The following is a 27,427-nucleotide window of genomic DNA, read 5'->3' on the forward strand; positions in this document are numbered from 1 at the left end:
TCCGGTAAGGTGTGACCGAGGCGTAAAAGAAAGTGTATATATTATCATCATGCACCAAAAACTACCGTTAACGTCATTTGGAAAAATGTTTTACCGTTATTCATCATGAAGGTACCCCCATTACTACCCTCATATATGAGATTTACCAAACTCATAGCCTGTGTCGCATGCAGTGGAATTTGTATTGTTCTTTTATGTCTTTCAGTTAGGTGTTAAGTTAGGTGTTAAGTCTTGAATGTTTTGTAACTAGAACAATTCCGATAAAAAATAGAGGAAATCAATGTTTATAATTTGAAATTTAAATAGTGAAACCCGCCTGCGTATGTGGGAATTTTTTGCTATGTTGAAGGCCCTTAGGTGGCCTAGTGCTGTTTTCTACTTTTCGCTCGTGTTGTTGCCTCTTTCGAAAATTCCCCATTTCAATTATCATTTGTTTTGAAAATAAACTCATCATAGATACCAGGATTAAAGTTTGTAAATGTTTTAAGTGTTTTATATGTTATCCTGTGATATGTTTGTATAATAAAAAGTGTTTATGCTATAGTGAAATCAGAATTAAATCTGACTACGAATCTGTTATTTCTATGTATTTATTGGAATAATCAGAGCCTTGCTTTGGTACATTTTTATAACCTACTAAGGTTGTTCACCTCTTGTAAAATTAAAATTGTATTTTGATTTTATTTTGATATACTTTTCTTTGTTCATGAAAGGTTAACAGCGGACAGAACATGAAAAGGTTTAATTTTTTCCTTATTTTACCAAATTACGTCGAACATGTTCCGTACTACATGATCGTATTCATAAAGCTATTTAAAACGCATAATTTTAAACGCTTCTATATACTTTTATTGGGCCTACCACATAGAGTCAAAATTTATGCTTGTTTAATAACTCTGGAGATATGTGAAGTGCATACTTTAAACCTTGTTTAAAATTGCAATAATTATCATCGATATTGAGGAGCATGTACATAAGATTTTATCTCAATCAAAGATACAGTTTGTTTTACATGCCTAACCTTGCTTTTGAAATTAGACGAATGTAATAAATAGTGATTTGGTAAATAGGACCCAAAATGTCTAGACTAAGGTTCGGTCACTAAAAGTTATAACCTCCACCCCAGAAAGCCATAAACTTCAAAATATTGCCCCAACAAATACAAAATAATTGAAATATATGTCTCTAGCTTTTGAATCAAAGAAAAACTTAAGGACGCTTAAATTTATTTATATTGATTGACTTTAGCAATCGCTATAAATATGAGTTCATATAAAGCACAAAGCAATAGAAATAAATTGTACGTAAATGGTAACATATTATGATACAAATCATAGAAAATCTCACAAGTGAACTTATTTGCTCATGTCAGTAATGTGGGTGCAGATTTTAATTTTTATGATATTTGGAGGTTTTGGTGTTGCAAATGGAGCACTAGGTAAGCGAGATTAATTTGATATTTTTTCGTATTTTTTGTCATTTTACTATATGATTTTATTGAAAAATAATTTGCTGTCTTCAACCTTTTCCATTCCTTTATTTGTTACATACCGGTGTCTGTTACAAATGACATTTGATAGATAATAGATAATATGCATATTAAGTACACTAGCATATGAGATGTGGTAAATGGGGAGGGGCAGCTGTTCTCCTTTTAAAAGTCTGGAGGGCTAAAACTTGTTTTTACATTCCTCCTTTTTGTCAAAAAAAGTATTGAACATAAAAAGGAAAATGAAAGAGGATTTACTTCTAAACTATTAGACTATAGAAAAGCGTTTTTTGCTAGTGACTTTCAGAAGTACCGCGCGGCCCACTTATGCCGCTGGTGTAGATGTCACACATACGAGGAGAGTTGATTGTTCATACATAATGGGTTATCATGTGATGCAGTTCTAACAATAAAAGTAAAAATTCCGATGGGATGTATCAATGTGTTTTCAGAGATCCGACTTTTTTAAAGTCGTTATATATGTCTATTAGGGCACGACTTTTTAACTTCAAAAGGGGATGGTATGTTTTTTTCTTTAGATTTAAAGATCAAATATATTGTGATCAAGCAGATGACAAAAAAATATATTGTGGTCAAGCAGATGACAAAACTATTTCTGAAAACCTGATTTTCCCATACCTTGTAGTGTTAAATTTTTAAAAAATTAATTAATTGACAGCGATAAAAACTAAAAAAAAATATGCTCGCGACTTGCGGGAAAACCAATTCTGACTGACCTTTTCCTCATTAACGTTAAATGATTACTTCCTTAGGCATAGATTACCTTAGCTGGATTTGGCAAAACGTTAAGGAATTTTGGATCTCAATGCTCTTCAACTTCGTACTTTATTTGGCCTTTTTTTTTTTTTTTTTTTTTTTAACTTTTTTGGATTCGATCGTCACTGATGAGTCTTTTGTAGACGAAACGCGCGTCTGGCGTATATATAAAATTTAGTCCTGGTATCTATGATGAGTTTATTTCCTTGTATATAGAATAGAGAAATACAAACAATATTTTCTCAGTAATGCTTTCATCACTTACATTATTAAAAAAGAAATGTAATTAAAAATTGAAGAATGTAAAATGTAAAAACGCCCCTTTATTTGTTGGTTTTACATGATATTATAATTGATTATAATTATCTTAATGATTGTATGCACTATTTGGCAGATATTTTAACATTTAGTGATAAATATTGCACTTACTTTTTAAAGTGATGGCATAGAATAATCACTATATAAGTGAAGTCTCATACAGATAATGACGACCTAACACTTACAGAAAATTTTATTTTGTATATATGATTGGCAATGCGACAACTATCTACCAAAGACCAAATGACGTAGATTTTAACGTTTATTTATGTCACCATATGGCTTTCAACAATGACCAAAACCCATGCAGCATTGCAAGTTGTAAAACGGTCCCGACATGACAAAATGTAAAACAGTTCTAATGAAGGATCTGGTGTGTCCACAAAACAACAAACGAAAAACAAATGTGATATACAAAAGAAAATTCTTTTTTGGATGTAACGCGTCGTCTGATTGGCTGACGTTATTTTGTTATCCGTCCATAGACATAATTTAGTCATGTGTTACGTCATCAACGTTTTTTCATGGTTTTCTACGGTTAAACATGGAATTTTTAATTAAATTATAAGAAATGACTGTAATATTTTTTCTGTCTATTCGAAATAACATAAAAAATGTGGTGCACACTGTTAAATAACCCGTTACGCGCCTTATTCAGTGTGCACCAAATTTGTTATGTTATTTCTTCATAGACAGAAAAAATATTACAGTTATTCCTTAAATAAACGACAAGCACTGAATAATAGGGTTCTAACTTAGGACAAGCATACACAGCATGTGGTGAGGTTTGATATGTTTGCGCGTTAGCACGCCTCCTAACCTGGGACAATGGTGTAGAAGCAAAACATAACGAACTAAAAATTAAGTTGAAAAGGGCTTGGCACTTCAGATCGATACAAATTACATCAGTTCGATGTGCACTATTCTTTTAGTCTCGAAAAATTTGATTTAATTTATAAGATAAAGATGGCTTTCAACTACTTTTCACAAACAAGCTACTTTTAGATAAGTACTACTTTAGTGCCTTTCGTCAGTTTGCAAGTTTATTTTTGTATTTGTGCTTCGTCCAATTAGTCTGATGGATCAAATCCTGATTTTATGTAATAGTTTGTTCTTAAAATTTGATGTTACACCACTATCCCAAGTAAGGGATGATTTGGGGACTCACACACATGTTTAACCCCGCAACATTCTTTATGTACCTGTCCGAAGACAGAATCCTTCAGATTCAAAGTTTGCCGTATTATCCTGTCTGCATTATACGTTTTAGAATAAATCTCTATTTTGAATTGTTTTCTATTTTGTCAGCAACATGAGCAAGCTAGTCTTTTAACGCTTTCTATGCGGTATTGGTTTTGTTCATAGCTGAAGTCTTATAGAAACTTATATTTTCTTACATCTACGTGTTTTTGGTTTCGTAAGACTTGGCAATTAAACAACATAACCCTTATTTATATCAACTTCACTTAAAATAAGTATAAATCGCTTTCAAATTAAGGAACAATAATAAAAATGAAGCTGCTTAATGAAAAAAAAACAGATTTATCGTTGATAATTAATAACGTCCAAAATTCCACTTAACCATAATCTATGAACCTTAGTCCTAGGTCCTCTTTTTAGCTTGTTCTTTTCAAATGACATTCCACGATCTATTACCTGTCCATTTTCCATCTTTGTTTATGTGTCTAATTAAGTTAGACTTGTATGATGAAAATTCACTGTTTATGTGCACATCATTACATTTATAAAGCTCTCAGATAAAAAAAAAAAAAAGAAAAAAAAAACAATAACAAATAAAAACAAGTTCACGTGGCCTAATTGAATTTTTACACAATATTGTTTCCTCCTGGTGATCCAGTTATTTATTACTGCACCATATATACTGACAAGGAATTGATAGTTGTGCAACGTACTGCAGTTAAGTTATATATATATCTATACTGTCCGCCTTTTCGTTCGATAGTACGATAGAAATGTTTCCCCCTTACTGTTTCTGCGGGAAATTACAACGTCTGAAAGAACCGAGAGGAAGTTCAACGTTCTTTAACTTTTTATGCATACAGTTTATTTTTTCAAATGTTTGTACAAAATGTAAAGCACAATGTTGATAAATTCAACATCCATATAATTAACTAAAAGATATAAAAAAAATTGGTATGAGTGCCAATGAGACAATCCTCAATCCAAGTCACAATTTGCAAAAGTAAACCATTATAGGTCAAAGTACAGCCTCCAACACGGAGCCTTGGCTGCATAGTTAAGTGTATACTGTTTAATGCATTTCAGTCCTATCGTAATGTTACGATTAATGAATCTAAATGTTATTGTTTGTTAATGAAAATGCAAATGTTAATAAACAGCTGCGCCATGAGCGCATGATACGCCCGACGTCTTGTGTGGAATTTTCATGCAATAATCATAAATAGTTTCTGAGAAAGTTTTAAGCAATAACCATATATTATTTTTGAGACAAGGCGGGACATGTGAAACCCCCCACCCTGTTTTTTTTTTTACAAAAAACTAAATATCACTAAGATAAAATTTTGAATCACAACCAAAAAGTATACAGATCTTTAGATTAAGATAACAAAGAAGTGTGTAAAGTTTTAAGCAATAATCATAAATCATTTTTGAGATACGGCGTGACATGTAAAAAAACCCTCCCCTGTTTAACAAAATACTCAATAACTCAAAAATAAAATTTTGAATCATCACCAAAAAGTATACAGATCTTTAGATTAATATAACAAAGAAGTGTGTAAAGTTTTAAGTAATAATCATAATTTTTTTTTGAGATACGGCACAACATGTAAAAAAACCCTCCCCCTTTTTTTTTTTACAAAACTCAAAAATGAAATTTTGAATCATCACCAAAAAGTATACAGATCTTTAGATTAATATAACAAAGACATGTGTAAAGTTTTAAGCAATATTCATAAATCGTTTTTGAGATATGGCGCGACATGTTAAAAAACCCTCCCCCTTTTTTACAAAATACTCAATAACTTAAAAATGAAATTTTGAATCATCACCAAAAAGTATACAGATATTAAGATTAGTATAACTAAAAAGTGTTTAAAGTTTTAAGCCATAATCAAGAATCGTTTTTGAGATACGGTGCGACATGTGAAAAAACACACCCCTATTTTAGTTACAAAGTGCCGTAACTCAAAAAGTTTTAATCTTATTTTTACCGAAAAGTATACAGATCATTTGACCATCATAAGAAACAACTATATTAAGTTTCATGAAATTTGGATAAGTCGTTCTCAAGTAACGGTGCGACATGTTTACGCCGGACAGACAGACGGACGGACAGACGGACGGACGGACGAATAGACGGACACCGGACATTTGTATACCATAATACGTCCCGTCAAAATTTTGACGGGCGTATAAAAAATGTAGAAACAAATAAATGTAAATGTACATGATACAGTATAACGTAATTGCAAATTGTTAGTAAATGTAGATAGATAAAGGCAGATGTGGTGTGAGTGCCAATGAGACAACTCTCCATCCAAATAACAATTTAAAAAAGTAAACCATTATAGGTTAAAGTACGGCCTTCAACACGGAGCCTTGGCTCACACCGAACAACAAGCTATAAAGGGCCCCAAAATTACTAGTATAAAACCATTCAAACGGGAAAACCAACGGTCTAATCTATATAAACAAAACGAGAAACGAGAAACACGTATATATTACATAAACAAACGACAACTACTGTACATCAGATTCCTGACTTAGGACAGGTGCAAACATTTGCAGCGGGATTAAACGTTTTAATGGATCCAAACCTTCTCCCTTTTTCTGAAACAATAGCATAACATCACAACATAGAAAAACATACGATAAAATATCAATTGGCAGACTTAACTCAATCAAAAAAACGTATGATTACACAATGAACGAATAAATTTGATCTGCGATATCTGAATACAAATGCACAGTTAAATAAATATTAGAGACAAACATTCATGACCAAAAAGCTGACAAACAAATTCAAACACACTGAGAAATATTTAACCAATCAATGTTCACGATAGAAAAAAACCGTTTTTTCATAATCTTGAAGTTTATACAAATGTTGTAAGAATAAGTGAAAAATTGAGGATATTACAAATAATCAAAGCTGGTGTACAGACAAGATCCATATAAATAAAAAATAACAAAAAAAGCATTATAAACAGTATCAACAGGTCGAATTAACAAGAAAATACGATTTGAGAGTACTCGCAGTTACTGACAGCTAGTTAAAAGCCAAAACCAATTAATAGTAAAAAATCATGCATCAGATACTAAAATCGACTAAAACACATCACAGGGATTTAGTATTTTAACGTCATTAATAGTCAAAGAAGACATGACTTGTGCAATGCCAAAAATAAATGTATCGACAGGTAGTAGTATAGTGAAGAGCGACTTCTATAGAAACAAAAGTTAACGTGTCTGTGTCTCTATACATCTCGCCTCAAAAGATAATGAAATTTAGTTATGTTTTAATTTGCTAATGACAAAATCAATATTAGTGCCAATGTGAACTATATTCAGAGATCTAATTACAATATTGGTACGATAACCCTTACTTATAAGTTTGTTTAAAGGTTCGATGAGTTTACAAGGATCACATAGTGATTTCCTCGCTTTAAGTACAATATTACCATAAAATTTATGATGTGAAATACCATTTTTAATAAGCTTTCTACAGGTGTCAGTAAAGGTAAGTAAGACAGCAATCAAAAATCACAATTGTACAATGATCATAGACATAGAATTCAGCACACGCGTTCAACGAGGAATACTATAATATTCAAAAGTAGTTTACCACAAAGTATGAATTGACATTGAGTTTTATGAAATTAAGTAACTACTGCATATATAAATGAAAACATACTGTCATTAATATGTAAGCTTCAATGAAAGGCCATCCTTTAAGTATCCAATACGCATTTAGAGCATACAAACGGAATATCAATTGTTAGTACAAATCCCCATAACATTTTTGTTAGGTTTATTTTCTAGTTCTTCTGATAAGTTAGTTCTCTTATGGGGTCTTTTTATATGTGCATTGTCTCAACATTTTTGCATCTATATTGAAAATCTATTTCCCCATTCAATTTCTAATTCGAATTCATGAAATACATATACGAGACGATCAAATTATAAAAAAGTCAATGTCACAAGATATTCAACTGTAGGCCACTCAAATGTTTATAATGATATATTTTATCATACAATGATCTACACTCATCCACCTTATTATGTATACCATGTAGGAGTGAGGATCTGGGTGGGGTATACAGAAACTGAAATGATGAGTATAGAGATTAATGAGTATAAATATAAAGGAAAGAACGTATCATGAATGAGATGTAAACTTATATACTAGTATATATATATGACTATCAGTGCCCGAGGGTATCACATCAGCTCAGTGGCCAGTATTTCGGTACTGACATGATTTAACAAACTTTACTTAAGGTGGTACCCAACACTTTCACTAAAATTAATTTGGCTCGTTTAATTTCCATAAAATTTTGTCAAAGTATTAACTTTGACCCTCTTACAAAAATATAAAAATTTCAAAAATTTTGAACCAACCATTTTATCAGAAAAATTACACTGGTTATATAGCAGTTTGACAAACACCAATTTTGATCATTTAAAAGCCCTTTATTAAAACGTTTAGCTGATTTTACAGAGTTATCTCCCTGTAGTGTTAGGTACATGTACCACCTTAATTTGTCCGTATATAAATAATGAAATTATTATGAAACTAAAGTTTCAACTCCCTCAGGCAAAGTGGCATTAGATGAATTTGGCTATTTATTTTAGGTATTTTTGACATATAGCTCTTCAACGGTTTCGGTACTTATACATCTTCGGATTTCAAATGTATGGCTTTGAGTGTTCCTGATGAAGGTCAATCCAAAAAAGTGCTTCGGACGCAAGAAATTTTTTAACGTGTTGTTTTCATTTTTTTTATAAAGACCTACTAGAAAATAAAAGAAATATAATATTGATTTCAGAAAATGACCCATATACAGAAAAAAGAATTCATCTAATGACATGAAATTGTTTAACTTAAATTATTCTCATGAGAATTTTTAAGGAATAAACGTTATTTTTGGAAGGTAAGAAAAAAATGCCCTTAATATCTAAATAATGCAGAATTTAAGGACCCCTCATCCATACCCGCATGAGTACAACTAAACTTATTGATACATGTATACTTTTCAAATATCGGCTCTTGATATCTTGTTCAAATAAGTTATCTTTCGATAATGCACATATACATGTACCATGCGTTGTATTAGTGACTGTGACGTTTGTCAAGTTTATACAAAACATGCAGTCTACGAAATACAAATATTTGTACACCGTTTTGTAATGTAGTGACCTACTCTCGACCTACTCTTTTGGGTTATCACTAGTCTCGCATTTTTAATTCGTCAAAATGAAGCAAGATTCGAAAATGATATCAACAATGCTTTTGCAATTCATATTTCTTGGTTTGACTCTGTTTTATGGTCGTGTATTGGGCAGTGCTGGTAAGTTTAGTTATCTATTATCAATTTTGTAGTTTCCTCAATGCTTTTCTGAAGGTCTATGTAAAACAAAAATAGGAAAAGGAGCCCAGACAACAACATGTCATCGTATTGCAGGGTATGGTAACACATGTGAAAAATATGGGATTGTACGGTTCATATACAATGTAGTGGGTGGTTTTATTAACCAACCAAATACATTATTGCCAAAAACCTAACTGGGCTTTAAAACAGACAAACTAGGCATCAATACAGGGCCATTACAGAAAAACAGGGCCATTACAAAATTGTAAAATATGGGATTGTACGGTTCATATACAATGTAGTGGGATGTTTTATTAACCAACCAAGTACATTATTGCCAAAAACGACTGTTTATTATAAAACCTAACTGGGCTTAATACAGACAAACTAGGCATTAATACAGGGCCATTACAGAAAAACAGGGACATTACAGAAAAACAGTGTTAATATCAAATATAATAGATTTTACATGGCCGCCGATTTTTATAACGGATCGCCTCGTTAAAAAGTCATCATAATTTTATTCTGTAAAATACGGTAATGCAATGGTTTTCATAAATCAATTTTTTTGAAATAGACTATAAGTTTCAAAAACAGTAGAGAGTACATCAAGTTGACAGCAACACATACACTTTTGTTCAGTTGGTTAATAAATGTATTAAGAAATTGGTGTTTTTATAATGGCCCTATTATATGTCCTCGGTCAGTAATAATGGCCTCGGGTGTCTGTAATGGCCCTCGGCGTTGCCCCAGGCCATTAAAGACTTCCTCGACCATTATTACAGACTTGTACAAAACCATTATAAAAACATCAATTCATTAATACTATAACGCCACTCAATCAATCCTCTGAAAAAATCCAGACGTAGAAACGATACATGAAATGTATAATAATCAAAATCTGTATAAATACAATACATCATCAAATACTAATCAGGTATACATTTGTCCCTTTTAAAGATACTATCTTAATTTCCCGGAGCAATTACCAAAAAACAGGTGCGTAAATTACCATTTTATCTATTAAATCACATCATTATTATATGAATTACTGGATAAAATATAGACAACTTTGACGTATAAGATGCATACATAAAATTAAAAAAAAGGGTTATCAAATTTTACTAAGTTTTGAGGATTATTGAAATGGAGTTTCTGTTGTTATCACTGTATCAGTTCTCAGTGCTTCTATATCTAATCAGTAACAAAGAAATCACATGCAGTATATCCGGTAAGACTTTAATATTATATTTTCATTAACATTTTTACCAGAATTTTCGGACAAATAAGAGAATGCTGCAATATTTTAATCATCTGAAACAGTTGAAACTTTAAAGGGTGAAGTGGTTAACTCGGAAAATGGATTAAGAATAAGCACTTTCGCTAAAAAAAATACATTTTTCGTTTAAAAAATAACGTTCTAGCTAACGGATTAATTATATAACAATCTTTCACGGTACCATACATATATCAGAATGATTTCATCACATCACAAAGTAAAACCAATTATTATTGAAATATTCAATTAAAAGACTACGAAAATTCTAGAATTGAAATAATGCAATGTAAAGTATGTTTGTTCAAGGTGAAAAAAAAAAATAAAAAAAATAATGTCACGTGGTCTCATTATTTTTGTTTTGTAAATGCATTGGTAAGAGGAGGGGTTGGCGCTTACAAACATGATTTACCCGTCTTTTTACCAAGTTAGGCTCACGTACATGCAGTTCAGTGGTTAGCACTGGTTCATGTCTGTCATACTTGTTTTTCATTAATTGATTTGTTATAAATCAGCCCTTCAGTCAGTTTCTAGTTTTATTGACAAATCGAGACCTTTTATAGCTGACTGTACAGTAGGAGTTTTTTCGCTGATGAAGGTCGTATGGTGATTAATATATGCTCTTATTAATTAACGTTATTTGCACTCTGGAGGAAAGTTGTCTCATTACAATTGGTTTTCACCATAAGACATCTCCTTATTTCATATGCATAGTACATACTAAACCGATCTTTGCAACTAAACTAAACACGTTTATCGAAACAATAAAATAGTCATTAATGCAGTTTACTATGATGTTGTGGTCACATCACCTTAGTACGGATATTCATTTTGATTTAAACTCCAGCGCATTAAAAAATAAGACAAACTATAATTTGAAACATCTTTCGGGGTTCTATGAAACAGAAAATTTAATAATGCAATTGCGTTTTCTCACTCACGTATACCAATAATCTGATTTTTGAGCCGATAGCAGAGGTCGTTATGTTTTTTGGTCTGTGCGTCCGTTCGTCCGTCGTACCGTTCGTCCGTTTGTCCCGCTTCAGGTTAAAGTTTTTGGTCAAGATCGTTTGTGATGACGTTAAAATCCAACCAACTTGAAACTTAGTAAACATGTTCCCTAGTATATGATCTTTCGAATTGTATTGCCAAATTATAGTCTTTATCTCTATTTCACGGTCAACTGAACATGTGGGGCATCTGAGTACTATCATGGACAAATTCTCGATTATTTCGTTATGAATTGTAATTCGAATTAAATTATAATTAATGAATTATTGATATTGCAAACTAAAATTTAACGTCGTTCGGACAGTTTTAAAGAGAATTTGACAAGTATTGCAATTCATAATAGAATTTACGTTAAACTTTGGACCTCATGTCATTTTCCTTCTTTGACTTTCATCAGACACACTCGGGGCCACAAGTCTGGGAAAGCAAACTTTGAGAACATGTAAACTAAAACGTGCCTAATCAACACAATCAAAACCGTTTAACTTTGCCTTGGGGAATTACAACCTAAGATTTTTGTAAATTTACATGATTAATGAACTGTAGATTCACAATCACACTTATCAATACACCATGCATGTACCAAGATTTCAAGATATATTAGTAAGCACTCAGACACATTTTAACATGTAATAGAGGTCAATGTAGAATACAATTTATATAAATAACATGACAAAAGAACATATAAAGACTAACTTAAGGAGGTAGACCTAGGTTAAGGAAATAACTCTTAAAATCATCAGTACGTTTGTGTCAACCATTTTCAAAAATATATTCTAAGCTTCTAGATTACATAGATTATTTTCAATCTGTTTCAGGTGAATACTTAAAATACATTGATGAACTTGACTTTTACAAACGCTTAACTGATTTAAAGAGTTATCTCCCTGAACCAAGGTCTACCTCCTTAAGTCAATAAATATACCTCTAAATATCAAACATTGTGAACAATTACGAAAATAGAAGAACAGTATATAAGGGACCAATCAAAGGAATACATAAACTTTTCTGCTGAGCAAGGATAGCTTTTAGAAGAGTCAATATAAGGGACAAATCAAAGGAATACATAAACTTTTCTGCTGAGCAAGGATAGCTTTTAGAAGAGTTCAATATAAGGGACAAATCAAAGGAATACATAAACTTTTCTGCTGAGCAAGGATAGCTTTTAGAAGAGTTCAATATAACAGATGGACAATAAACCTTCAAACTTTAGAATGTTCGGGTAAGATCTTTAGTCCGTATTTATCTATTCATTTCATAATGAAACTACTTTTTAATTTATACATTTTAACAAATTATAGATTTCATCTCCAATATCTCTTCTACATATTAAGTTATATGTTGCAGTATTCTCCCTTGGAATATTGTTCCAACGACCAATATCTATCTAGGTTATTGTACCGATAAGCTATTTTCCAAGAATATCATTTTTAATATACGGTAAAAGAGGCCACGTGATGAAATTTGTATATCACTATATGTGATTTCTGTACGAACTGATCACATTAATAAAGTTTTGTTTCACTACACATCTGTCACATAATATAAACTTTTAAAAAAAATGCAATCTTCATGCCACAAAATTTTATTGAGAATTACTTGCTCTTTTACAAAACTTCAAATGGATCTGTTCGATACTTTTCAGGTCATCGAATACCAAAATTTCAGAACATTACAATAAAATTTATTCAAATTGAATCATCGAATCAAATTTCTTTACTTAAATATCAAAAGGACAAAAATATGACTTTTTTATCGTCAATATTGAGTACTTGACTCTATATGTTCTGTCAAATTGAAAGTTTGGTTAACCTTTCTTTAAAACAAACAGAGGCGGATTTAGGAGGGGGCAGGGGGCCCGGGCCCCACTTTTTTTGTAAAAAAAATTGTTGCTTATATAGGGAATCACTGAATCGTGACTTGGGCGGGCCCCCTCTTAGGCAGTGGGCCCCACTTATGAAATTTTTTATACATTTCCTTGTCACTGCAATACCAAAGCACTGGCCACATGAAGGATTGTACCTTTCTTGGCTGATAATCCAACGTAGCAGTATCAATAAAAAAAACTTGATTTATAGTTTATAATAAATTCATGACTAATATCGAAAAATTCACAGTTATCTCTCTTTATCTATCTGTGAACATCGGGGTTATAAAGTAAGTTCAGAACGCTTGCCTTATGCTAAAGCATAAAAGGTCGTCGTATGTAGTGTTATCCCCGTATTATCCCTCATTCCAAAGTTAAACTAACAATTGTTCGAAATATATTTGTTATGCATGTAGATGATAGGCTGACTTTTGTGTGAAGAAGTATAATACAATATCGAACTCGGACTTCTTTTGGATTAAGTTTTACTGCACACATTGATTTTTTGTTTGTTTATTGAACACATTATAGGTATAAAAGCGGGAGTGTCGACATCGCACAAAACATATTCAACCCGGTCGCAATTGTTTAGGGCCACCTGAAGCCCTCCTCCGGATGAAGAATTTTCTCGCTACGTTGAAAACCCATTGTTGGCCTTGGGCTGTTTCTACTCTCTGGTATGGTTGCTGTCTCTTTAATACATTCCCAGTTTTCATTCCCTTTTGTAATACATGTGTAGTTCGTTATAATTATGTCGTTTATGTTTCTTTATGGTTGGCTGATTTCCTATCAAAATTATGTGCCGGAAAATTTCATAACACATGTATTACGCAGCAGTTAGGGGCATACTTATCGTCACGAAAAATATTTGTTTTGTACATGTGCTCTTGTTATCAGATCATTAATACTTTGGTATATGGGGAATGAATGAAATATGGTATTAAAACATTTCTGTTCCTTTTATTTTCTCATTTTTTGACATTGGCGCCGGCCAATTTATTTCCAGCATTTCAAATTTGTAAATGAATATATTGTCTAACTTTATCATTTTTTACTTTAAGGGTTTGAAAAAAACAGTAGTTTATCGTGTGATATGATTCACTTTTGATAAACAGTGTATATAACATTGATTGATGTTGTAACGATAAAGTCATACATTGGTTATTCAATTTGGTTTGAAACAACAACATACATAGTCGTTACTGTTTAATTATGAATGTGTTATCAACATGATTGGGTTTTATGAACGTTTTACTTAATAATATACATTTCTTTTTTCCCGGAAAATGCACATTAAGGATGTACTTAGGTGAAATTTGAAAAAATCAAGAAATTAAAACTGATACTCCATTTTGAAAGAGCACCAGTTAAGGCACAAAATAAGCTAAAAATATTGATAGGTAACTCGAGATATTTGAGTTTTAAAAAAAAACGGGAAAAGACTGACTCGGACTTTTACCTTACATTTGCATTGGTTTTATTTGGGTCTCAAACCGAAAGAACACAAATTAAGAATTTGCTTAAATTTTGGAAAATGGCCTTTTATGACCTATTGAAGACTTTTATACAGAGAAAAATGGGTGTTATGGGGTAAAATATTTTACCCTGTATTGATAGTAAAATACAAAGGAGTCCGAACATTTTACACAAATTTCCAAAACCTCACCTAAGTACATCCTTAAGCTGTTTTTAAAACAAATATCAACAGCAAGTTTCTTGTAAAAGGAGAGTAAACCTAACAAAAGTACATATTCTTTATTACGAGTTTATATATAGCTTGTGTCATACTTCCCTTCAGTTAAGGATATCGTCGAATGTGGCTCGAACCGGAATTGCACATACCAAGTGAAACATTACACGGGTTCTCCTGTCGATATATTGCAAATTTCACAATTAGCTGGACCAAGTCTTGCGCAAATTGACAGAATAAAAAGTAAAAACACAAAAATACTGAATAAGTTAGTACAACAGAAACTGATTACCTTGCAGTTTGAGCGAGATCAGCCTCTATTAAATATAGTTTTTTTTTTGTATTTGGTGGTGGAATGTTGTTTTTCTTTTCCTTTTTTTTCTGTCCTTCGTTGGCACTCGAAAATTGTATGCTTCTTTTGATAGTGTTTGAAATTTTATACGGATGTAAACCTGTCGACAGAATCACATTTTGTATGAAACGCAGAAGACTTTCATACTAAAAATTGTGCGTATGTAATGTAATTATTTAATTAATTACATTTTCTGTTGAAAAATAATTTAGATTCAATCATATTCCAACGACGAACTATCGTACACATACTTCACTAAATTGTTAGTACAAAAGACAAGTTGACTAACTGCACTTGACGTTACGTATACACCTATTGAAGCAAGTCGTTCAATCTTGAACTTCATGTTATATAATTATGTCAAATGGTTTATATTAAACAACATATAAACAACGAAATGACAATATACATATAGATATACATTTTGTACTTTTGAGGTCATCTGTTTTGTGGTCAATGATCAAGAGTTATAACAAATAAACATGACATCACAAATAAGTGCTTTTTGTTTTAGATACAAAGTGCAAATTTGACATTTTCCAGAGCATGTTTTTTCTATTCTATATTGTTTATATACGTTGAAAACAAATATTTTTTTTTAATAAAAACAGTCAGAAAATACAGTTCAGACTTGAAATACATGTAGTTTTATTATCTAAGACTTGTGACAAATGTTGAAAGAATTTTTACCGAGTGTTTGCATTTGTGTTTTGATATTCATGGATATTTCCTATATCTCTGCGGGTAAGGGATGGTGTTTTCTTCATTATTTCAAACTTCATTTGATATGCTTCTGAAAGCCTTTAATTATGTAAACTAAGATTTTTATATATTGTAAGAAATCTTCTAAGAATATTTGTTTGCTCTGAACGCTGTCATCATGCATGCTTCTTTACTTTACTTAAGTCGTTGTACATTCCTATTTAAAAATCATGATGTACCTCGAAGGATTCGTCGGTGAAGGAAATATGGATTTGTGTCATGCTTTACTCTCTTCCTGTGTTAAACAACTGTTAAAGCAAACAGTGCCTTCTGCTGTTATTGATAATATTTATATGATTGTTGCATTTAGTAAGTTATAAGAAAGGCCTTCTATGTATATATCAATTTAGACTACATGCAACAAGAATTTAGAAATACCTTCTATATATATATTAATTTAGACAACATGCATCATGAATTTCGAAACAACTTCTCTAAATATATTAATTTAGACAACATGCATCAAGAATTTAGAAAGACCTACTCTATATATATAGCCAGATATAAACAACACATATCCAAAGTTCATTCGTTTGATAAAGTTTTACTTAATCATGTTAATACTCCGTCATAGTTTTTTCTTAGAACATGTATTACCATGGTTATTAATATTTATCAAAGAATACACTAAAGTTGACGCTAGGGGACGCAGCGATTGTCGTAGAAGACCCACAAGCAGCTGCAAAAAAGCTCCTTACTATTGGATATTTGATTGATATATTATTTCATTATATTGTTATATATTAAACGCCCAATCATTTTTTTCCTTCGATCGAAAGTGGTCCGTAATTAAAAACACTATTTTCATTATACGTTGAATAAAAACAACTTGAAGAATTATTGATGATAAATAGCATTCCATCGTAATCAACGGACACAGAAAGTCGTTTAGGGTTAAAAAAAGAAAAAAGAAAAAAAGACGATGTGGTATAATTGCCAATGAGACAACTTTCCACAAGAGACCAAATGACACAGAAATTAACAACTATAGGTCACCGTACGGCCTTCAACAATGAGCAAAGCCCATATCGCTTAATCAGCTATAAAAGACCCCGAAATGACAATGTAAAACAATTCAAACGAGAAAACTAACGGCCTAATTAATGTACAAAAAATGAACGAAACACAAATATGTAACACATAAACAAACGACAACCACTGAATTATAGGCTCCTGACTTGAGACAGGTACATACATATAGAATGTGGCGGGGTTAAACATTTTAGCGGAATCCCAACCCTTCCCTAACATGAGACTGGTGTAACAGTACTAGTACAACATAAGAACGAACTATAAAAATCAGTTAAAAAAGGCATTATTTATGTATGTGCCTGTCCCAAGTCAGGAGCCTGTAATTCAGTTGTTGTCGTTTGTTTATTTGTTACATATTTGTTTTTCGTTCATTTTTTTTTACATAAATAAGGCCGTTGAATTGTTTTACATTGTCTTATCGGGGCCTTTTATAGCTGACTATGAGGTATGGGATTTGCTCATTGTTGAAGGCCGTACGGTGACCTATAGTTGTTAATGTCTGTGTCATTTTGGTCTTTTTGTGGATAGTTGTCTCATTGGCAATCACACCACATCTTCTTTTTTATATTAATTCGTCAGATGGACAAAAATACAAATACTACACATACAAGTGGACGTGGCCGTGTACCTGTACATCCCATCAATAAAACGACACTAAGTACAGATCTGAGAGTACTCACAGTTACTGACAGCTGGTTCAAAGCCACTAACAACTGATAAAATAATCATTCATCTAAGACTAAATTATCAATCAGGAGAAATCCAACATCCAATGGATTTAGTGTGAAGACGTCATAAGCAGTCAGAGAAAAACATGACCTCTTGTGCATGCCAATGTTCACTTTACCGACTGGTTCAAGGTCACGCTATAGTAATATATTCTATCGACTGTCATCGACCTGACTTCTTTAGAATCAATTAAAAGAGAAGGGATTTAAGTGGGCTAAACCAGGTCTTATTTTACAAGTACCTCCCTGACTTCTTTAGAATCAATTAAAAGAGAAGGGATTTAAGTGGGCTAAACCAGGTCTTATTTTACAAGTACCTCCCTGACTTCTTTAGAATCAATTAAAAGAGAAGGGATTTAAGTGGGCTAAACCAGGTCTTATTTTACAAGTACCTCCCTGACTTCTTTAGAATCAATTAAAAGAGAAGGGATTTAAGTGGGCTAAACCAGGTCTTATTTTACAAGTACCTCCCTGACTTCTTTAGAATCAATTAAAAGAGAAGGGATTTAAGTGGGCTAAACCAGGTCTTATTTTACAAGTACCTCCCTGACTTCTTTAGAATCAATTAAAAGAGAAGGGATTTAAGTGGGCTAAACCAGGTCTTATTTTACTAGTACCTCCCTGACTTCTTTAGAATCAATTAAAAGAGAAGGGATTTAAGTGGGCTAAACCAGGTCTTATTTTACAAGTACCTCCCTGACTTCTTTAGAATCAATTAAAAGAGAAGGGATTTAAGTGGGCTAAACCAGATCTTATTTTACAAGTACCTCCCTGACTTCTTTAGAATCAATTAAAAGAGAAGGGATTTAAGTGGGCTGAACCAGGTCTTATTTTACTAGTACCTCCCTGACTTCTTTAGAATCAATTAAAAGAGAAGGGATTTAAGTGGGCTAAACCAGGTCTTTTTTTACAAGTACCTCCCTGACTTCTTTAGAATCAATTAAAAGAGAAGGGATTTAAGTGGGCTAAACCAGGTCTTATTTTACTAGTACCTCCCTGACTTCTTTAGAATCAATTAAAAGAGAAGAGATTTAAGTGGGCTAAACCAGGTCTTATTTTACAAGTACCTCCCTGACTTCTTTAGAATCAATTAAAAGAGAAGGGATTTAAGTGGGCTAAACCAGGTCTTATTTTACAAGTACCTCCCTGACTTCTTTAGAATCAATTAAAAGAGAAGGGATTTAAGTGGGCTGAACCAGGTCTTATTTTACAAGTACCTCCCTGACTTCTTTAGAATCAATTAAAAGAGAAGGGATTTAAGTGGGCTGAACCAGGTCTTATTTTACAAGTACCTCCCTGACTTCTTTAGAATCAATTAAAAGAGAAGGGATTTAAGTGGGCTGAACCAGGTCTTATTTTACAAGTACCTCCCTGACTTCTTTAGAATCAATTAAAAGAGAAGGGATTTAAGTGGGCTGAACCAGGTCTTATTTTACAAGTACCTCCCTGACTTCTTTAGAATCAATTAAAAGAGAAGGGATTTAAGTGGGCTAAACCAGGTCTTATTTTACTAGTACCTCCCTGACTTCTTTAGAAACAATTAAAAGAGAAGGGATTTAAGTGGGCTGAACCAGGTCTTATTTTACAAGTACCTCCCTGACTTCTTTAGAATCAATTAAAAGAGAAGGGATTTAAGTGGGCTAAACCAGGTCTTATTTTACAAGTACCTCCCTGACTTCTTTAGAATCAATTTAAAGAGAAGGGATTTAAGTGGGCTGAACCAGGTCTTATTTTACTAGTACCTCCCTGACTTCTTTAGAATCAATTAAAAGAGAAGGGATTTAAGTGGGCTAAACCAGGTCTTATTTTACTAGTACCTCCCTGACTTCTTTAGAATCAATTAAAAGAGAAGGGATTTAAGTGGGCTAAACCAGGTCTTATTTTACTAGTACCTCCCTGACTTCTTTAGAATCAATTAAAAGAGAAGGGATTTAAGTGGGCTGAACCAGGTCTTATTTTACTAGTACCTCCCTGACTTCTTTAGAATCAATTAAAAGAGAAGGGATTTAAGTGGGCTAAACCAGGTCTTATTTTACTAGTACCTCCCTGACTTCTTTAGAATCAATTAAAAGAGAAGGGATTTAAGTGGGCTGAACCAGGTCTTATTTTACTAGTACCTTCCTGACTTCTTTAGAATCAATTAAAAGAGAAGGGATTTAAGTGGGCTGAACCAGGTCTTATTTTACTAGTACCTCCCTGACTTCTTTAGAATGGGCTTAACCAGGTCTTATTTTACTAGTACCTCCCTGACTTCTTTAGAATCAATTAAAAGAGAAGGGATTTAAGTGGGCTGAACCAGGTCTTATTTTACTAGTACCTCCCTGACTTCTTTAGAATCAATTAAAAGAGAAGGGATTTAAGTGGGCTAAACCAGGTCTTATTTTACTAGTACCTCCCTGACTTCTTTAGAATCAATTAAAAGAGAAGGGATTTAAGTGGGCTAAACCAGGTCTTATTTTACTAGTACCTCCCTGACTTCTTTAGAATCAATTAAAAGAGAAGGGATTTAAGTGGGCTGAACCAGGTCTTATTTTACTAGTACCTCCCTGACTTCTTTAGAATCAATTAAAAGAGAAGGGATTTAAGTGGGCTGAACCAGGTCTTATTTTACTAGTACCTCCCTGACTTCTTTAGAATCAATTAAAAGAGAAGGGATTTAAGTGGGCTAAACCAGGTCTTATTTTACTAGTACCTCCCTGACTTCTTTAGAATCAATTAAAAGAGAAGGGATTTAAGTGGGCTGAACCAGGTCTTATTTTACTAGTACCTCCCTGACTTCTTTAGAATCAATTAAAAGAGAAGGGATTTAAGTGGGCTAAACCAGGTCTTATTTTACTAGTACCTCCCTGACTTCTTTAGAATCAATTAAAAGAGAAGGGATTTAAGTGGGCTAAACCAGGTCTTATTTTACTAGTACCTCCCTGACTTCTTTAGAATCAATTAAAAGAGAAGGGATTTAAGTGGGCTGAACCAGGTCTTATTTTACTAGTACCTCCCTGACTTCTTTAGAATCAATTAAAAAAGAAGGGATTTAAGTGGGCTGAACCAGGTCTTATTTTACTAGTACCTCCCTGACTTCTTTAGAATCAATTAAAAGAGAAGGGATTTAAGTGGGCTGAACCAGGTCTTATTTTACTGGTACCTCCCTGACTTCTTTAGAATCAATTAAAAGAGAAGGGATTTAAGTGGGCTGAACCAGGTCTTATTTTACTAGTACCTCCCTGACTTCTTTAGAATCAATTAAAAGAGAAGGGATTTAAGTGGGCTGAACTAGGTCTTATTTTACTGGTACCTCCCTGACTTCTTTAGAATCAATTAAAAGAGAAGGGATTTAAGTGGGCTGAACCAGGTCTTATTTTACTAGTACCTCCCTGACTTCTTTAGAATCAATTAAAAGAGAAGGGATTTAAGTGGGCTGAACCAGGTCTTATTTTACTAGTACCTCCCTGACTTCTTTAGAATCAATTAAAAGAGAAGGGATTTAAGTGGGCTGAACCAGGTCTTATTTTACTAGTACCTCCCTGACTTCTTTAGAATCAATTAAAAGAGAAGGGATTTAAGTGGGCTGAACCAGGTCTTATTTTACTGGTACCTCCCTGACTTCTTTAGAATCAATTAAAAGAGAAGGGATTTAAGTGGGCTGAACCAGGTCTTATTTTACTAGTACCTCCCTGACTTCTTTAGAATCAATTAAAAGAGAAGGGATTTAAGTGGGCTGAACCAGGTCTTATTTTACTGGTACCTCCCTGACTTCTTTAGAATCAATTAAAAGAGAAGGGATTTAAGTGGGCTGAACCAGGTCTTATTTTACTAGTACCTCCCTGACTTCTTTAGAATCAATTAAAAGAGAAGGGATTTAAGTGGGCTGAACCAGGTCTTATTTTACTGGTACCTCCCTGACTTCTTTAGAATCAATTAAAAGAGAAGGGATTTAAGTGGGCTGAACCAGGTCTTATTTTACTAGTACCTCCCTGACTTCTTTAGAATCAATTAAAAGAGAAGGGATTTAAGTGGGCTGAACCAGGTCTTATTTTACTAGTACCTCCCACTTGTATGAAATTCAATCAAAGTTCATCAATTTATGTCAGGAAAATTACAAACAAAGAGATCGAAAAATGTAAATTATAAAGCAATGTGAATTGTAGAGCAATATGACATATTGATTTTTTATTGTTTAAACGTCTGTCTTTAAATCTACTGTTGGCGATCGAAGTCATTGACAACAGACTTTTCTCATGGTACCGTGTTTCATTAAATGTTTGATATCAGTTAACATTTTACAAGTTTGCGTTGTAAATATTATTTAAAATATTGAACTTCATCAATAAAAAAAAAGGGATTTGACAGTTGCAAATGTCCATCTTCAATGACCGATTCTCCTTAGCTACATGTTTCGCCAATAATCCCAAATTGACAGTGTTAACTGGTTATAAATAGCGTATTGTGATTCCTTTAATATGCGACTATTTCAGAAACGGTCTACTTATTACAATTTAATCAACAAAAAAAAGGAAAAAGAGTTGAGGGGACATAACTTCAAATTCAGTAGCAAAATCAAGGTTTAGATAAATACCTCTTACATAGAGTTATCGTTACAATTACATAAAGTTGTCATGTACATGGATTTGAGGGGGAAAATGTAATTTGCATGTCACCAACACGGGACACTCAGCTCTGTAGGGGACGCGCATAATCAGACTGAATAAACAATAAATCTCAAAAGTGAACAAAACTGAAACAGATGTCAGTAAAACAAGACTAGGGATTATAGTCAATTTACTATAACGCACTTACTGATAATAAAATACTTATACATGTATTACTATGCAACATACGCATTGTTAACTTGTGAATCAAGTTAAATATCTCCGTTGTTTGCCATTTCACGATTAAGGCAAAATCGTTTATTATTTTTTTATTTTGACTTTTGATTTTTGGTACTTTTATTCAAATAAAAAAGGGTTATTTAAACATCGTTAGTCACCCAACTTATATCAATAGAGCTGACACACGTTGGAAAAAGTCAATACAATGTTTACTTAGAATATGACATAATGATGCATGCATATTTACTGAATATGTAGAAAGTACACAATTACATAATATTAGATGATTGATAGCCTAAAGTCTCGTCATAGATTCTGTAAGTGCCTGTCCCGAAACCAGGAGCCTGTAATTCTGTGGTTATGTTTTTTGCTCTATATCATATTTTAATTTGTGATAATGGTTTTGTACATAAATCAGGCTGTATGTTTTCTCGTTGGAAATGTTGCACAGTTTCGGTGCGGTTTGGTTTTCGCTCATTGTTGAAGGTCAAATTGTAACCTATATTTGCCAACTTCTACGTCATTTTGTTCTCTGATTTGTATGTTGTCTTATTGGCAACCAAAAGGTTGATAAATGAAATATTGAAAACATCCTGAAATGAAGCCAACGTCATCATTTTATTTAGCTGACCATTTTTTAAACTAGTATCGATTTCATTAAATGATGAAAACTATGCATGTAATAATTGTAAGATTATTGTGATTGTAAATTTGGTACATTTGGACTTGCAATTCGTGATGACTCAACACAATTTGGTCAAAACGTCTGACAGCCTCAATAATCACACATTATCACCTTAAACATATCAAGGATTTGTATGGTACAAATCCTTGAACATATCAAAATCAAAAGAAATTGTGTATTTATTATGAAAATAATGTTTGCCCTCTGCCAAAGTTTTTGAGTACATGATCAATTTTAATGACCTAATATGATAAAAGTTTTGAACTATAATAGATGCATTTACCCTTTATATCTTGAAATTGAAATACGAACCATGATATGCCGCAATGATTTATTTTCGTCTGCGTAACAAAGCTTTCGAAAGCTAATTTAATATGCCGAATTTGTCAAATAAACCGATGATTGAGTACATCAAATATATTGAAACTTATTGACGTTTTGTCCTTATAATACATCTGAAATAGGTACAAAACCAACTGATGATGACAATAGGTCGCCACATAGGAAGTTAGTAAGCAAGCTAAGCAGTGACATAATAAATCGAAGACTGCTTTGCTAAGGATTTTTCTGACTTTTTTAAAAGAAAGGATTCATCCTTTTGCTGTATACAATGGCTAAAGACAAAACGTGTTCTCTATTTAATATTAGTATATTAACTATATATTTCGTGAACTATACTAATGCAGGTGTAGGTATGTATTTTTCTAATTTATTAAAAGAAGATTAATTATTATATCATGATATCATATTTCATCAGCATTATAGTTAATATCAGCAGTAGGATATTTCTTGTCATCATCACAATAGCATATTTCATCAGCATGATATTTATGATATAAGCATGCTGTGTTATGTCATCAGCAGGATATTTCATGTCATCAGCAGGATATTTCATGTCATCAGCAGGATATTTCATGTCATCAGCAGGATATTTCCGATGATGTCATCAGCAGGATATTTCATGTCATCGGCAGGATATTTTATGTCATCAGCAGGATATTTCATGTCATCAGCAGGATATTTAATACCATTAGTGTGACATCGTATGTCATAAGCGTAATAGTATATGCCATCAACATGATATTTTATGTCATTGGTATGATATGTTTAGGTCATCAGCCTGATAATTGTATGTCACAAGCATAATAATATATGCATTCATCATGTTATTGTATTTCATCGGCATGATATCGAATGTCATAAGCATGATATTGTATGCCATTAGCATGATATTGTATGTCATCAGTATCTTATTGTATGTCATCGGCATGCACTTCTATGCCATCATCATGATCTTCTATGCTATAAGCGTGATATTGTATGTCATAAGCATGATAGTGTATGTCATAAGCATGATAGTGTATGTCATAAGCATGATAGTGTATGTCATAAGCTTGATAGTGTATGTCATAAGAATGATATTGTATGTCATCAGTATGCTCTTCTATGCCATCATCATGATCTATGCTATAATCATGCTATTGTATGTCATAAGAATGATAGTGTATGTCATAAGCATGATATTGTATGTCATCAGTATGCTCTTCTATGCCATCATCATGATCTATGCTATAAGCATGCTATTGTATGTAATAAGCATGATAGTGTATGCCATAAGCATGATATTGTATGTCATAAGCATGATATTGTTTGTCATCAGTATGATATTTTATGTTATCAGCATGATATTTTATGCCGTAAGCATGATATTGTATGGCAGTATCATTATATTGAATGTCACCGGCAAGATATTTCTTGTCATTTGTATGATGTTGTTTGGCATCAACATTTTTTATGTCATCAGTATGATAAAATGTAGCATAGGCAACATTTTTGTCTCATCAGCATCGTATTTGGATTACGTCATCATCGTAATATCATGTCACAGCATATGAAATTAAAGTACGCACTTGACTACCGATGGTGATTTAGGAGCCTCTGGTCTTTATTAGTCTTGTATGTTTTTACTTTTAGTTTATCTATATGTTTTGGAGTTTAGCATAACGTTCATTTTCTTTGAACTAGTGCACATTTTGTTAAAGAGCTAGCTTAACTCGGTCTTCGGTTTCGGGATTTTCTCGATTTGTTGAAGACCCATTCGGTCTTTTTTAACTCTTTGATCGGGTTGTTGCCATTTCCATTCTCAATTTTATCATTAAAGCGAAACCAAAATACATTTGATATTAACTATCACAATAATGTTGATGTATCAATATAAGTAGAACGTTAAATTTCAAATCTACGAGAATATGAAATTAATAATTGGCAAAAATCTAGAATAAACACGAGATAGGAAGACTGAGAGGAAACTATACTTTTGTTATATCGTGACAAAATACTGATTCATTAAGGTTGAACTTTGAATACAGAAAACCAATCTCTAAACTGAAATTGATTCTTTTTAACCTTCATTTAACATTTCTGTAATATAAACTAAGTCTCTGTGTATATGTATTTCCGTGATATTTAACCTCTTTTTAAATTAACAATAATTTCAATTTGTATATATTAAACCTTTATGTTAGTTTAACCTTAATTTAGCAGTTTTTGCTATAATTGTTGTCCTGGGTGTATTTATTACACATTTAAGATTTCTGAACATGAAAGTCGCATAAGTAGGTGACGGGCGCTCCATGTCATTTTTGCAAATTTAACATTCAATAAAAACTTTTAATAATTTGCAATACAAATGAAATATAAACATTTTATCTTTTATACTCAAAATAAGATGTATTTTGTTTGACCAAACCATAACTAAGCTTTAAGTTACGCATTACTTTTATGAATAGAAGTCAAATCTAAATTATATATTCCCCTCATTATGGAATTATCTTCGTGCTTTATGAATGCACTGTCAGACGGTTGATCTTCTTTAGGATTTTATTTCCTGACGTCAGTAAAAAAAAATATTAAGATATTGAACTAATATTGTGTAAAAGTTTGAAATAGGAGTAATTGAGATTAAAATTATATAAATAACCTAAGCATAATTAGTGTGTATCTCAATATATAAAGAAGAAACTTTTGACTTGACAAATATGAAGAGTATCATTTACGAAAGATGTGGATGGTATACGGCTTAATACTTTTGATGCAGAGCAGGTTCTTAACAGCTGACGTAGGTATGAGAACAAGATCAATTCTAATGCAACAACGTTTGTAACGTTCATTTTGATTGGATAACGTCCCTTTTTTACATGGCATCAATTGACAATTGATGCTATGGGACGTACTATTAAGATTTTCCATGTATTTTTTTATTTGTGTACTCAATAAACTGGAACTACTGTCGTTTACTTTGTATTCTGACATTGATATTTTGAAATGCAGTCTCTATATTTTTGTGATTTTAATCGGATTATATATCTTTTGTAAGTAATTCATATTTCAAATATATAAAAAAAAAATTAAATGAATATTTTCTATTTAGTTTTTAATTTATGATTTGAATACTTCAATATAAAACAATGAAAGCTTTAAAATTTCTATTTTATTCACATATGAATTTTCGTTTCTTAATACATTCCAATATTTGTTTGGATTATAAAATGCACATAAATGTTTACCGGGTTAGCATATTTAATAGAATTATATTACAATAAATTCGAAATAAGTAAAATGATATTATGATATAATGCTGAAATGTTTAATACATTTGCAAAACCTTGATATGAAACAGGAACATAATGCTCTTTATTAGTCTTTTATCGTCCATAACCTTTGTACTTTTATATAAAAAAATATTAACCTATAAACTGTCACCACAAAAGGTTATTTTTATTGACTTTATAATGGGGAGAAGAGGGTGATTTGTCAAAGAATTATCTATCGAATAGAATAGAATATTTTTATTTCCCAAATTACAGTACCCATAAAAGGCATAAAATCAGATACAATTGTTTGCCATAATTGGTAACAACAACAATAACAGTCACATGTGAATATATCTATATAAAATGCTTAAACACCAACTTTTGCAAATGAATATAAGGCATGTTCGTATTAGATATGAAGAACTAGACTTTATACTTTGGAAGTT

General features: G+C 32.2%; 1 protein-coding gene across 4 annotated transcripts in view; it reads left to right on the plus strand.

Annotated features, from left to right (window-relative positions):
• The first annotated feature begins 1,359 nt into the window (after positions 1–1,359).
• LOC139528371 (carbonic anhydrase-like) overlaps positions 1,360–27,427 on the plus strand; it is a 63,995-nt gene continuing 37,927 nt past the window's right edge. Inside the window, exon 1 of one of the 4 annotated variants that reach the window (XM_071324329.1) lies at positions 1,360–1,438. In XM_071324329.1, coding sequence (XP_071180430.1) covers positions 1,366–1,438 — 73 coding nt within the window. In that variant the 5' untranslated portion in view covers positions 1,360–1,365. Of the gene's footprint in view, positions 1,439–9,024; positions 9,139–10,290; positions 10,391–15,987; positions 16,100–27,427 lie in introns of those variants that run through there. The other 3 variants (XM_071324324.1, XM_071324325.1, XM_071324327.1) reach the window with 3 other exon arrangements.

Source organism: Mytilus edulis, chromosome 6 (genome assembly GCF_963676685.1).
Source record: "Mytilus edulis chromosome 6, xbMytEdul2.2, whole genome shotgun sequence".
Classification (NCBI taxonomy): domain Eukaryota; kingdom Metazoa; phylum Mollusca; class Bivalvia; order Mytilida; family Mytilidae; genus Mytilus; species Mytilus edulis.